This window comes from Grammomys surdaster, unplaced genomic scaffold (genome assembly GCF_004785775.1).
Source record: "Grammomys surdaster isolate TR1022 unplaced genomic scaffold, NIH_TR_1.0 191, whole genome shotgun sequence".
Lineage (NCBI taxonomy): Eukaryota > Metazoa > Chordata > Mammalia > Rodentia > Muridae > Grammomys > Grammomys surdaster.
Window position 1 is genome coordinate 6,961,883 of NW_021604636.1, and position 15,049 is coordinate 6,976,931.

The window sequence follows — 15,049 nt, forward strand, 5'->3', positions numbered from 1 at the left end:
GACACAGGAGGAGTTAGAGAGGGGATGGCCAGGGCTGGAAAGATATAAATATAGCATCTGGTTTTGAAATTCTTTTAAAAAGATCAATATGTTGATAACACATTTTTGGTACTGTTATTAGGATTCTGTATGTATGTACTTCTAATAATATCTGGCATGCCAAAATAGCCATGCATTGAGTGCTGTGAGCCTAGTTAAGTAATCTTTAGAAAGAACGGTGAAAAATAAAAGGAAGAAAGGAAGGATAGACAGAGGGAGGGAGAGAGGGAAGGAAGGAGGGAGGGAAAGAGAAAAGGAAGGAAGGGAAAGAAAGAAAGAAAGAAAGAAAGAAAGAAAGAAAGAAAGAAAGAAAGAAAGAAAGAAAGAAAGAAAGAAAGGAGCAAAGAAACAAAGGAAGAAACAAACAAAGAAACAAAGAAAGAGAGAATGCCATAAGTTCATAGGTTCAAGCAAATACTGTAAGTGGTCTCCTCATGTCTTGCTCCTTGGGGATAGTTGCCCTTTTCAGCCTCTGCTGTGCGATGTCCTCTGTAATGTACCCAGACACAAACCACAAAACTATGGCACTCAGGAAACAGTCTTCAAGGCCAGGATACAGCTCAGTAATGATGGTATTTGACTAACAGGTGAGCCCTAGGTTCAATTCCCAGCACCGCAAATAATGAAAAAAGAATAGTGTTTAACAGGATATGATAATGTTTCAGAACAGTGTTTAAGAACAACATGAAGATTTTCAGAACAACAAGGTATTTGAGTTCTAAATCTTAAATTATGCTAAAAAGGTAAATGGAAGCCATTTGCATGTGTTTCATAAATCCAGCCTTTAAGTAAATCCAGAGAGAGAATAGAGTGACTCTGTCTCTAAATGTAACATCCTGTTTATGTTTGGCCCGATCACATGCCCCAGATTGCTGTATCAAAAGCAAGCCTCCAACACTACAGATAGCCCTATACTTACAGTAGTATGAGCACATGTCAGCACTCAGCTCCTACCGTGTGTGCACTCTTCTTATGTTCTTTCTCAAGTCTCACATCTGAGCTCAGGGTGTCCACACTGTTCCCAAACAGGGAAGCGAATCGAGTTTTGAGTGGTCTGACGGCAGTGCATTTGACTACATCCCGTGGAAGAGCCCACAACCTCCTGGAGATTGTGTCGTCTTATACCCAAAAGGAATTTGGAGACGTGAAAAATGCCTGTCTGTTAAGGATGGTGCTATTTGTTACAAGCCTACAAAATGTAAGACTTGATTTTGAAGAACTGTGTATTTACTGAAATCTGATATAATGTATGCACATCATTATTTAATGAACATGTTTATAGATTTAAATAAGGCTTGTCCACAAATTGTATAAAAACACTTCCTGATTTTTTGTGATAAATATACAGTTGGTATCTCATGTCAGGAAATTTGTTCTCAAGAACACTTATTATATCACAAGTTACATTTTACTTCAGAATTTGAAGGTTTTTTGTTTTTGGTTGGTTGGTTTGGTTTAGTTTGGTTTGGTTTTTTTCAAGACAGGGTTTCTCTGTGTAGCCTTGGTTGTTCTGGAACTCTCTCTGTAGACCAGGTTGGCCCAGAACTTATAGAGATCTACCCTCCTTTGCCTCCTGAGGCTGGGCTTAAAGGTGTGTGCCATTACCAACTGGCAAATCTGAAGGTTCTTGCTTTACATAGAAATGAATCCCAAAGGCTGTGGTGTTCCCTAAATGACATCATCAAGAACCAGCTCCTCAGTTGTTAGGCACAGAAGGAAAGGAAATGTTAAGGAAAAGTATTGGAATATATGACATACAATAAAGCACACAGAAACAGGAAAATATCCCTTGGGCTCATCAACTACTTCACAAAGGGAAAAAGAACTTTCAGGTACCACCTCCTTCCTCCAGTATCACCATGAGGAGTTTAATGGATGTATTTGGTCAACAGCGGTGGGGAAAGTCCCCCACTACTCCACGTGTTGAACTGGCAGGGCCTTGGGGAGGGGGAACTCAAATAGGTACCATTGGGGAGGTGAACGAAAACAACTGAAATTTGAAAGGATTGATCCTGACTAACAGAAGTCAGAAGCAGAAGGAACTAGTCAGCCCAAGGTTCTTGATGGAGGAAATGTCAGAGGCCATTTTTTTTTCTGGAATCACAGAATCGACAAACAAGAAAAACCCCACCCACCTGTGGCGTGCAGAAACCACAGGGAGAGGTTTAAAGCAGTGTAGAATGCACAGCAGAGCTGCAGTCTGGGCTGGGCTCCCACTGGGACAAGGCCAGAAATTTGACTCAGATGATCTGCACTTAGTGCTCTTGAAAGGACTGACTCATGAGCCCTAAGAGACCCAACCTTCACTTCCTAGGGCTTCTAGCCTGACTCGGCTAAAACGCAAAACAGGTTGAGTGGAAACCAGAAGAATTTTTAAGAGGTTAAAAAAGATAGCATCTTTTGATTTGAGAGAGGAAAAAAATTGATTTTTACAATTTGTTTTTAATTTTGTAAATTAAAAAGTTACAAATTGCCAACTTTTTACTTGCAGTTGTGTCCTTAATGTCAGTTTTTATGTATCTATATAAATGTTGGTCTACGTTTTCACAATGAAAGGGAAGTCAAGGGAATGGATTTTAATTATTGGTTCAGAATACTTGCAGGCCTACCAAAGTCTGTATCTGCTTCTTCCCCAATTGATCTATGTGTTCTAAGCTGGTTGAATTCCATCCTCAAGGGAAAGCACTTCCCCCATCAACCATGGAGGTTTTGAAGTGTATTCCAAACATAACTAGAATGTGTATCGGTAGGGCCCAGACTGTGGCTTTCAACCGTGTGTGGACTGAGTTACAGGCCGCTCTCCACAAGCACAGGTTTCATGTGGGGGCATTTAATGAGATTTGAGGGAAGGATTTACCTTTCTGTGTGCATTATTACAGCCATGTCTAACATTTTTCACAGCTAAAGAGCTGTCCTCTAAGGCACAATCATCAAAATGCCCAGTGACAAAGAGGGGAGGTTCCCAGTGGATCCAGTATGGGGGTCACTGTTACTCATCTGACCAGGCATTGCACAGCTTCTCAGAGGCCAAACAGTTGTGTGAAGAACTTGGTAAGTTAAAATTCACTTGTTTTCTTTTGCCCACTCTTCACAATTTTTTTCCTTAAGGAAATAATGAGAGAAATTACCATATCTTGGAAAGTGCTTTAAAAGTATTTCTATTTTATAGTAGCATTACCACCTTATTGTCCGATATTAGGGAAACAGTTAAGTATTTTAACACATAAAATCTCAATGGGATTTTGCTATAATCATTTAAAATGATTGGTGGACTGAGGATATTGCTCAGTTGGTAGAGCTATGCTCGTCTAATGTCTGGGTCTGATCCCAGGGCCACATATACTGAGCTGCTGGTACATCCCTACAGCCCCAATACTTAGGAGGTTTCGAAGGCAGGAGAATCAGAAACTAAAGGTCATCCTCAGCAATATAATTCCAGGCTAGCCTAGGCTACATGAGACCAGGCTGTTCCCATACATATAGGTAAAGGCTTAAAAATAACAAAAATGAGAGTAAATACCAAAATCAGGGTAAATATATTGAAAGTAAAAATGGAAAGAAGTAAAAATGCTAAGTGATCTATTAATGTTAAGTATTAATATTAAGTAGAAGCAATAACAAATAAAAAATAGATAAACTTTGAGATGGTTAGAAAAGGGGGTCAAGAGGCAAAATATAATTGACTCCATAGTCCATTGCTGAGTTTTTAATATTAAGCTAGGAGTAAAGAGGGTAATTAAATCAGCTGATCATGTCCATCCATTCTGGATAGGAGTGTCCCACATCCTAAGAACCTAAATAAGGGACAAGACTTTATACTTCACATGTAGCCATTTCAAAAAAAAAAAAAAAACTCCAGTGATTGACTACTTCCTGTGAGGGACCCAGTCATTGCCTTCAGTCATATTGTAAAATGACTTCTAAGAGAGCCACCAATACTATCTCAAAAATCAAAGCTATTTCGTTTCCCTGGGTAACTATGCGGATGGCATTTACCTCATTTATTCTGCTAAATATTGTATACCCATAGGCTGCTTAGAATGCATTTTAGTTACTGCTTAAGTGCATACCAGGTACTGTATGTGGAAACCTTGGTATGGTGTCCATGTTTACACATGATGGGAACTATTATAAAAAATACCTATGTGTTTACTTATGTGGTCTGCCTCTTCCGCCTGAGGGAGAAGATAAGAACCGCTGTTGTAGATGCAGCGTGTGAGCAGGTCTGGTAAGACATTTGAGCTGTTGAGGGTCTTGGTTCATTTTCCAGCTCTCACATGCTCTCCCTAAGTGATGCTGTAGAAGGCACAGAACTGTTTCTCTTCTCAGAGAGAGCATTGAGAATGAAAATAGTACCTGACAGTCCGGGACAGTTGGGAGCATCGTAGGAATGAATGAAGTGGCATAAAGTTTGCACTTGTAGCACAATGCCCTGAAGATGGTGAACTCGAAACCACTCTTCTTTCAAAGGTTTCAATCGCCTTCTTAAATTCTCTAGCTGGCTGGCTCTGTAAGCCTGGAGAAATCACTGCATCTTCTTGACTCTCAGTTTCCCTCTCTGTAAGAGGTGATAATACCTCTGGCATTATCTCCTAGGTTGCATAATGTTAAACATATTCTATACAAGGCAAAGCCTTTCTTTCCTTTTAGGATGCATTTCCTAGATTACTTATTCTTTATTTCTATTCTATCTGACATTACTTATAACACTGTTTTCTGTACGTGTTTAGGAAACATATTAAGCTTAAAGAATATTAACTGGTTCAATCCTGTGTCACTTTTGGGAACTCAGGCTGGTTATAAGCAGCCAGTTTTGTGTGAGGTACTAAGGTAGGAGGGAACAAGCCAGGCTTCTTTTAATTCTATTTTGAACAGAAGCAAATTTAAACCTAAGTTATACAAAAATGCTGTTTTTAAGGCAAGTCCTAGAAATACAGAGGTGGCATTTTATTCATACGGTCACAAACCCCCGTTGTCAGAGCCAGCTGCTCAAACACAAAGGCCTTACTGATTTGACAGACGACAACAACAACAACAATACTGCCACATACATGTTTCTAAATTATAAAGCTTCTTTACACAAAATTTAAATTTAAAAATACCTCTAACTTCTTTGGAGCTTTATTTGTGGAAACACTTTTAATTTTTAACATAAATGCCAAAAGCTTAAAGATAGTCTCTGAATGAAGCTTCAATTTCCCAATGGTCTCATTCACAGCAGATACTGGTTTTTGTTTTTGTTTTTTTTTTTCCCAAAGGGTCCAGTTCAGAATCAGTCAGTCGGAGTTGCGTTCTTCATATGCTTAACACGGAGATAATCAGGTATAATTTGTTTTCCTCCAACAGATCATTCGGCGACTGTTGTCACCATAGCAGATGAAAATGAGAATAAGTTTGTGAGCAGACTGATGAGGGAAAATTACAACATTACTATGAGAGTTTGGCTTGGCCTGTCTCAGCATTCACTTGGTAAGTGACACATCTGTGTGCTCCCGGTACGGAGTTCTGAGGGTGAACATGGCAGCCCACACCTGTACTCGAACACTCTGAACAGTTTCACAGTAGTTCAAAATTAAGTCTTCCCAGTGATGGTTTTTTTTTTCAGACACGCTGAGTTAAATCTAAAGAGAATTTGTGGGAGAACTTTTCAGTAAAGAACAGATGCAGGGTTTGAAAGATGAGGAGGGAATTGATAAAGAATGAGTTACGTACGTAAATTTGATAGTTTGTTTCATACTTTATGTAAAATAGAATATTAAATAATTAAACGTCAGCTCTAGAATATCAAGTAATTTTCAAAACAATGAGTGGACTCAATATCGGCTGTCTAAATGGATTGTAAATGGTGTTTGCACACTTACCACACTGTGGAAAAACAAATGTGGGTTGGGGAGCAGGCGTGAGCCCTCTTAACCCCTCCTCCAGTAGCATAGTTTTAATGACACGTTTTCTTAAGGGATGGAGGGATCTCTGCAGATGTAGTTGTCCCACAGTAAATACACAAGCAAGCATCCTGTACCTTTATCAAACACATGGATCACTGTCTAATAGAGGGCTCTATAAAGATGAAAATGGCGTCTCGAGAAACGGCTGAGTGGCTAAGAGCTTGCTGCTCTTACAGAGGATTCCTAGGGCTTTGTTTTGTTCTCCCCTGTACCCACACCAGGTGGCTCACAGCTCTCTCTTCCTCCAGCTCCCCTAGGTCTGCGTCCATAGACACCTGCTCTGACATGTACAGAAGCACACCTACACATAATTTAAAGTAATAAAAATACATCTTTAAAAAAATGAAAATATTCTTTTTCTCATTGTCCAAGACAGCAGTTACTAGCCACACTGAGCAGCTCGCCTGTGGGGAGTGCAGCTAAAGGCTTAAAAGGCTTTTGCTTATTTTTAATACATTTCACCGTATGTGGACATGTTCATTTGTATGTGCATATATGTGCACATGTTTGTGAAGGTCAGAGGTCAATGTTGGGTAGCAGCCTGAATTTCCTCTCCACCTTGTTTATGTGTGCACGTGTTCATGTGTATGTATGTGTATATAGGCCAGAAGTCAATATCAGATATCTTTCTCAGTTACTCTCCACCTTATTATTTGAGATAGAAATTTTCACTGAGCCTAGAGCTCACTGATCCAGCCAGAGTAGCTGGTGAATAAAGCCCGGGGATCCCCCTCTCCGTACCTCACTATTGCTGGGTTCGTAGGCATGTGCCATGGTGCCCAGTTACTTTACATGGGTTTACAGGGGATCAGATTCATACCCTTGTGCAAACACTTTACTGAATGAGCCATCTCTACAGCCTGTGAGGTTTTGTTGATTTTTAAAAATAATAGCATTATATAAAACAGTAGTTCTCAACCTTCTTAATGCTGCAACCCTTTAATACAGGTCCTCATGTTGTGGTGATCCCCAACCATAAAATTATTTTGTTGCTACATCATAACTGTAATTTTACTACTGGCTTGAATCATAGTGTAAATACCTGATATGCAGGATATCTGATATTCAACCCCCAAAGCAGTTGTGATTCTCGGGTCGAGAACCACTGATGTAAAATAACAACCTTCTAAGAAAATGGGTTATCTGAACCTCATAGGTTTTTTTTTTGGGGGGGGGGTTAGCGCTGTGATTAGTAGCAATAAATATAACTGCCCTTATCATTTGTCTTCAGATCAGTCTTGGAGTTGGCTCGATGGGTTAGATGTGACATTCATTAAATGGGAAAATAAAAGTAAGGATGGCGACGGGAAATGTAGCGTTTTAATAGCTTCAAATGAAACCTGGAGAAAAGTTGAATGTGCGCGTGGCTATGCAAGAACTGTCTGCAAAATTCCTCTGAGTAAGTAGGCAACCTGTGCTCACGGTAGCACTGAACAGAACGAGCCGAGGAGTAAATGTAGGGGTGTTCTTGTAGCTCACTGGGAAAGCCCAGGCTTAGTGAGCATGGGGCCCTACGTTCAGTCAGTACTTCCAGTAAATAAATAGCGCATCTGTGTGCTTGGTTTTTACCCACATGATCTTAAGTGTTTATAAAGCATATCTTTAATGTTCATTAAATCAGAAATGTTTTAACGATAAATATATAATACGTCTAGAATTCCAAAATGAAACTGTTAAAACAGCCAAATTCTGTAGAGAGCTCCTCTAACTAAAAATGGGAGCTGCCATAGGAACTGGGGAAGAAACTGCTTTGAGAATGTCCTCACGGTGTGTTTTGCTTGACGGTTTCCCTGTGTAGAAGTGTGAAGGTCTATTTCCCGTTGTTGCTTAGAGAAGCAACTTGTGGACAAAGGACTGCCCTTTGGCTTGAGCAGAGGGACAGAGCCCCTGGTGCTGGGGAACGAGCAGGCAGAGCAGCAGGAGCAGGAAGTTGCCTGGTCACATGTCTATCCACACACAGAAAACAGAGAGCTGGATGGAAGTGGAGTAAGGCCACGCCCTCCAAGCCTCCCCGAGGCGCAGCTCCTCCAGCAAGGCCCCACCTACAAAAGGGGGGCACAGACTGAGACTTTGGGGCTCATGTTAAATGTCTCATTTAAACCAGCACAGCTAGTTTGCTGCCTCTTTCTCAGGTCCTATAAAACTTTCATAATCATTTTGTTTTGTTTTTCTGTTTGTTTTTCCTTTTTTTTTTTTGAGGCAGGGTCTCACTGTGTAGTCCTGTCCATCCTGAAACCACCACTATGCCACTATGTAGACCAGGCTGTCCCTGAACTAAGAGATTTGCCTGCCTCTGCCTCCCAGGACTGGGATTAAAAACATGTGCCACTACACCTGGCTATAAAGAATTTTAAAACTGCCTAAAACTAGATCTAACTATTTAAAATATTCATGGTATCTATATGAAATTGCAGTATGAACTTTAGTTTTTGTCATGAATTGATACATTAAACAACTTTAAAAATATTATTGAGCTTCATTTATGGAGAAAGGCTGTAAACCTTTCACATTAACATTTTAAAACAACTAACATAGGCTTCCATTTTGGTATATAACTGTTAAAGATAACTGTCCAATTGCAGTGCATGGTTTACATCTATGCATGCGTTGCTTTGCTCCATTCTGTTTTCTATGATGAAATGCATCTGAACAAGGCAGATCAGCTACATGTTATCACAGACTTTCCAGTTCAGAGAGGAAGATGGATTAGTGACAAACAGGTCAAGTTTTTCTTTAAAGAGAAGAAAACAACAAGTAGTTAGAAACTCCGTGTAGTAAAAACCAAATGATGGTTATTATATATGCTCTGGGGAGGGGAGGGGGGATCAACTAGGAGAGATGCTGAGACTGAGTTCACAAAGGTCAGTCCCAGCATGCTCCGGGACAGGCAGAGCAGAGAGGAGCCAGGTAGAGAGGATCCAGTGGCAGAAGAAGCCAATGAAACTCAAAGAAGAGCTGGTGCCAGGCAGGCAGAGACCCTTAGGAGGGCTGCAAACAATGGTCAAGGAGTCCTGGCTCCTTTCCGAGTGGAGTGGAAAGCAACTTGCACATTTGGAGGACAGCAAACAGCATTGGAGTGATAAAAAAATTACAGGAAGGTTACAGTTCTGGTCTTGGCCATCATGGGAAAGTACAATCTGCAGCTGAATATATGAGAGAGATGGATAAACAGCATAGGGGCAGAATAGAAACAGAAACAAGAGTAACTGTTGCATTTCTCTTACAATGTCTCAATGTCTGGATTCCAGGCCCGGATTACAGAGGCATAGCCATCCTGTTCGCTGTGCTGAGTGTCTTAGCGCTCATCAGCGGACTGATTTGGTTCCTCTTGCAAAGATCCCATTTCCGCTGGTCAGGCTTCTCTTCGGTTCGGTATGAGCATGGAGCCAATGAAGACGAGGTGATGCTCCCTTCGTTCCACGACTAAGTTCTTCTGAGTTTGTTCATTGACACTGGATGTTCCGGAAGCGAGATGAGCCACTTAACATTGTCCTGCAATCAGTGTTTACTATGTTTCTAAGTAGAAGTCTTAGCAATGCGTTCAGTGAGTGAGTTACTCAGCTGCGGCCCTAACAGCCAGCCGAGCTAAGGAGTCGGTTGCCAGAGCAGAGAGGACGTAAAGCCAAAGTGGATGTTCAGATTGTTTACAGACAGATAAATTTAGCTAATGTGAATTTTCTCTGTAAGAATGCAGTTGCTAAGTAGATATGTACATATTTTAATAGCATTTTAACAGCCTCATAGGAAATTAACTCTGTCAGTACTAGTAGGCTCCACATCTACCTTTTATGAGCATCTAACCAAATGTAAAGTTAGTACCTCAGGCAAAAACTCAACTATAAATAAGATTGATGATGCTTCAAAATAGCACTGGGAAAAAAATACAAACTAAGGCATATTTTTTACACAGAAAATGGAGCCTCTTGGAAGATGTTCCTTATATTATTTCAAAGATATTTATACTGGTATTAATTAATTGTTACATTTCTTTTTTAATTACTTATACTCAGTGGGGTTTTTTTGTTTTTGTTTTTTTTTGTTTGTTTGGTTTTTTTTTACTTAAAGTTAATGCTTCCTAAAGTTGGGAATGTTACCATTAAATTGACTAGGCATGCTGTATCAGCATGTCTGCGTTTGGTGATTTTCTTTTCTACAAGGACCTAATTACAGATGAGACTTAAACTTTTACAGTTTATGTATTTCACATAGGAGATCAACTTTTTGTTGGTGGTGGCAGAGTTTTTTGTTTTGTTTTGTTGATATTTTGGTTTGGTTTGGTTTGGTTTGGTTTGGTTTGGTTTGGTTTGGTTTGGTTGGGTTGGGTTGGGTTGGGTTGGGTTGGGTTGGGTTGGGTTGGGTTGGGTTGGGTTTTCGAAACATGGTTTCTTTGTGCAACAGAGTCCTGGCTATCCTGGACTGGCTTTGTAGACCAGGCTGGCCTCTAATTCAGAGATTCCCCTGCCTCTGCCTAGGTAGTGCTGGGATCAAAAGCTGTGCCACCACCCCCAGCAGGCAGCATATCACCTTTTAATGAATGTATTATGTTTTTGCCTTTTTATCTGAGCAAAACATAAAAGTGACCTTTGAATAATGTTGTTTGCTGCTTCTGTATTTGTAAACAATAAGTTTCTAAGACAATGAAACTCAGAACTCTGTGATTCATATGGAAATATTTAAAACTTAAATGATCAGTGACACATTATTTTGTGAATGTAATTTCCTTTTGAACACCTGGAATATATTTTTACTAGTAGTGTCCAATAAATATGGTGACTTTTTTATTCAGTGTTTCATGTTTATACTTTAGAGTATTTTTGTACAAGATCCAGATTTATTTTGCTTGAGGTGTTTATGCTATCATAAAGTTGTAAATAATTTTCTAAGATTGTTTTAATGTAATCTACAAATATCCTAAAATATTTTTCTTGAGGCCTCTTTTAAATAATTACTAGGAGTTTCTTCACAGAACTAAACTAATGCCATGTGACCACAGATGTGATTATGGCTGCTGCAGTGGTAAAGTTAGCTTGACTTTTAAAACTGTTGGAGTTGATCCGTGCATGCAAAAGCATCTCTAAATTAGGCTTGATTGTATCCCATATCTAATACGATGAGAAAGTGTCCAGCTATTGCAAGTTAAGGTATTATTTAAAGACTTTGTGAGCACTTTTTAAAGAATAAATCTTTGTATCGCTAAATGATTTTAATCTCCTTGGTTCAGTGTTTCTCTTTAGTGGGTGGTGTATGTGGTGTGTGTGTGTGCACGCATGCACACACGCAGCACATGCACATTAGTGTGAAAGTGACCCAAGGAGGACATCAAGTGTTTTCCTCTATTGCTGTCTGTCTGCTTATCTTGCTGAAAGCTTGCCATTTTGTCTAGGCCAGTTAGCCAGCAAGCTCCAAGAAAACACTTGTTTCTGCCCAGAAATGTTGGGGTCTCAGATATGCAGTCATGTATGTCTCTTCAAATGGGTGCTGGGGATTTGAACTCTGGTCCTCATGCTTGCATACCAAGCACTCTTAAAGAGCTAGCCCTCAAGCCCTCAATGTGTCTCTTAGTATCTCTCAGCAGTGATTCCATCTGTGTTATATTATTTTTGCATTCTTTGTGCTCCTCTTAGAGGATCCTGCGCACTTAGAGTTGAAAAGCACAGTTCCAGGGATCCATTACATGATGTACTTGAAAGTCCTTCTCGACAAGGCCAGACCTGCCCCCTAGTGGTTTCTTTCCCCATTTCCCAGTCCCAGCTGCCTCAAAAACTTATGACTACCCTACCCATTCCAGCCTTCCCTGACTAACCCAGTTACTGCATAAGGTTTGGTCAAATTTGTCTCTTAAAGCCAGACCCCTAAAAAGGCAAGTCAGTAGAGCCAATAGAAACTCATAGAGAACAAATATCAAAGGGATCCTAACATTCTCTCACGTCTTCCTCCCTTTCCCCAGCAATTCCCTCCTCCTTCCTCAAACAGTCTCTGGAAATTCTCCCTACTAAGTGGTTACTGGGTTGGCATGGGGGTTTGTTTGTTTGGTTTTGTTTTTTGTTTTTTGTTTTTTTTTGGGGGGGGGGTTGTTTTTGTTTTTGTTTTGGCTCCATTTGGGTTTTTATTTGTTTGTTTTAAAACATGATTTCTTAGTGTAGCCCTGGCTGTCCTGAACCCTATAAACCAGGCTAGCCTCAAGCTCAGAGATCCACCTACCTCTGCCTCCTGAGTGCTGGGATTAATGGCATACACCACCATGCCTAGCTAAAGAAAATGAGAAATAAAAAAAAAAAAGAAAATAATTTTTTTGGCTGTTATATTTTAGTAAGCCCCAGGCCTGACTCTTTCGCTGAGATTTCCTAGAGACTGTTGGAGATCCCTAATCCCTCATCTTAGGTTGCTTTTAACAGTAAGACCCTCTTGTCGGAGCAGAGACTTCATTGCTATAAGTTAATGCAGTAACCGTATCCTGCTTAGGAACAAAAATTTGAATTTGCTCTCACATGAAAGGCTTTATAAACTAAGTCTTTATGAAAGCACTATGTCATAAACACAGACAAACACATTTGTGTCAATGCACAATGTCAAACTGGATTAAATGTTAAATCACAAGGCATAGCAGTTTCAATGGCAACAGTTTGCCAGACATTTTCTGCTTCCTTCATAATTCTGTTTCAGGCAAACATGTGTTCATATATTGCAATCTCAATTTTTTTAAATTTATTTTTATTATGCATATGTGTTGGACTGTGCACATGGATGCAGGTGGCTGCAGAGGCTGAAACAGGGCCTTGGATTCTCTGGGTTTGGTATTACAGGCACTGTGTGCTTTCCAGAAGATGCTGGGAACCAACCTCAGGTCCTCTAAAAGGGTAGCACATAACCTCTAAGCCTTCTCTCCAGCCCCTGAGCTCAGTTTGTTAATACAAACTCTTAAAACATCTGTCACCCGTCACGTAGCTACATGTATGTATGTATGTATGTATGTATGTATGTATGTATGCATGCATCTATCTATCTATCTATTTATTTTAGGCTTTCATGGTTGAGAAGAGACCACAGCAACTCTTATAAAGGATAACATTTAATTGGGGTTGGCTTACAGTTTCAGAGGTTCAGTCCATTATCATCATGGCCGGAAGCATGGCAGCGAGAAGGCAGACATGGTTCTGGAGGAGCTGAGAGTTCTACATCTGAGTCCACAGGCAGGAGGGAGAGATTATGTGTCACACTGGCCAGACATATATGAAACCTTAAAGCCTCCCTCCAAAGTGACACACTTCCTCCAACAAGGTCACACCTCCTAGTAGTGCCACTCTATAAGCCAAGTATTCAAACACATGAGACTATAGGGGCCATACCTGTTCAAACCACCCCATTCCACTCCCTGGCCCCCTTAGGCTTCTAGCTAGCTATAACATAATGCAGAAATGTATTCAGTCCCATACGGGCCCCCATAGTCTGTAACAGTCTCAAACATGTTTAAAGGTCCAAAGTTCAAGGTCTCTTCTGAGATTCATGCCATCTCCACAAAATAATCTTCTGTAAAGTAAAAATAAAAACAGATCACGTACTTCCAACATACAATGGCACATGGTATGTATTACCATTACATAAGGGATGAAAGGGAGCACAGTGAGGAAATACTGGACCAAAGCTAGACTGAAAACCAGCTGGGCACACTCCAAACTCTGCATCTCCATGTCTGATGTCAAAATGCTCCTCAGATCTCCAGCTCCTTTCACCGTTGCCGACTACAGCACGTTTCCTTGTTAGTGGGTTTTCTCTGCAGGTATCCCGCGGCTCTGGCATCTCTAACTTTGTGTGGTCTCTAAAGCAATCCAGGCTTCACCTTCATAGCTTTGCACAATGACCTCTCTGGGTCTCCACGCGGGGACACTCCTGTCACATGCTTGGCCTCGACAACTTTCCTCAGTCGCAGAGGGAGACTCCATAACCCCTTTCTACTCTCCTTGACTCTAAAGCCAGGATCACACGGCCAAAGCTGCCAAGTTCTGCTGTTTGCTGAGGCTGGAACACGGCCCTCTGGTTCAGTTACATCATCACCAGCTTTCTGTTTTACACAGTGTAGACTTAGAGGGGGAATCTCAACAGCCTGATCACAACGTAAAACTGATGATCTGTATGTACACTTGACTACAATTCCCTGAGTATCTGATTAAAACATTTTCATTATATCTCCACCCCCACAAACTGTGTGTTCATACATTTCTTTGTTTCTCCTGAACTAATCACAAGTAGAATTTGAGAAGCTCTCCCAGTTTTCCAACCAGTTATATTTATGCTAGTTAATATGAAGTAGACATCATTTTTTGGCTCCAAACTCTAAACCCAGAAGTCACTCTCAAATTCTCTTCATCATCTTCCTAGACCAACAGTGTTCTCAGTTTTACCTGGACTCCTGACAAGGAGGGACAATATTGCCAGTCACTGACTGTCTTGTTTCTGGTCTTGGTCATTTTCTCCCTGAATCTAATGTAGATTGATAATCAGTCCTAGGTCTGGTTGATTCCTCTGGCCAAGGAGCCTTTTACTAGAATGTAGCCTCAAGGCGGTGTTTACAAAAGAACAGAGAGCTCAGACAGGAGAGTGTGGCGATTGGTAAACCATGGGTGAGCCCAGCCAGTAGAAATCCAGCAGCAGAGTGGAGCCAGAGTCTCCAGGAAGTAAGTCAAAAAGAAGAAATTTAGAAATGGGAAATGTGAGATTTTGAGAAATATAGTGAAAGTATAGAAGTATTCTGAGAAGTATATTCTGAGAAAGTTGTTTGACAAGTTTAGTAGAGATAAGCCATAGTGGGAGGAGGCTGGTCCATAGCAGCTTTGAGCCTGCCTGCCTTCCTTCCTTCCTTCCTTCCTTCCTTCCTTCCTTCCTTCCTTCCTTCCTCCTTCCATCCCTCCCTCCTTCCCTCCCTCCCTCCTTCTGTCCCTCCCTCCTCCCCTCCCTCCCTCCCTCTCTCCCTTCCTCCCTTCATCCCTTTTTCCCTGCCTCCCTCCATCTCTCCCTGCCTCTTTCCTTCCTTCCTTCCTTCCTTCCTTCCTTCCTTCCTTCCTTCCTTC

General features: G+C 40.8%; 1 protein-coding gene across 2 annotated transcripts in view; it reads left to right on the top strand.

Annotated features, from left to right (window-relative positions):
• The window catches only part of LOC114622689 (CD302 antigen), a 131,306-nt gene that overhangs the window by 75,203 nt on the left and 41,054 nt on the right, over positions 1-15,049 (top strand). The window contains exons 31-35 of one of the 2 annotated variants that reach the window (XM_028769116.1): positions 1,069-1,237; positions 2,941-3,090; positions 5,386-5,508; positions 7,216-7,383; positions 9,233-10,263. In XM_028769116.1, coding sequence (XP_028624949.1) covers positions 1,069-1,237; positions 2,941-3,090; positions 5,386-5,508; positions 7,216-7,383; positions 9,233-9,411 — 789 coding nt within the window. In that variant the 3' untranslated portion in view covers positions 9,412-10,263. Of the gene's footprint in view, positions 1-1,068; positions 1,238-2,940; positions 3,091-5,385; positions 5,509-7,215; positions 7,384-9,232; positions 10,264-15,049 lie in introns of those variants that run through there. The other variant, XM_028769118.1, reaches the window with a different exon arrangement.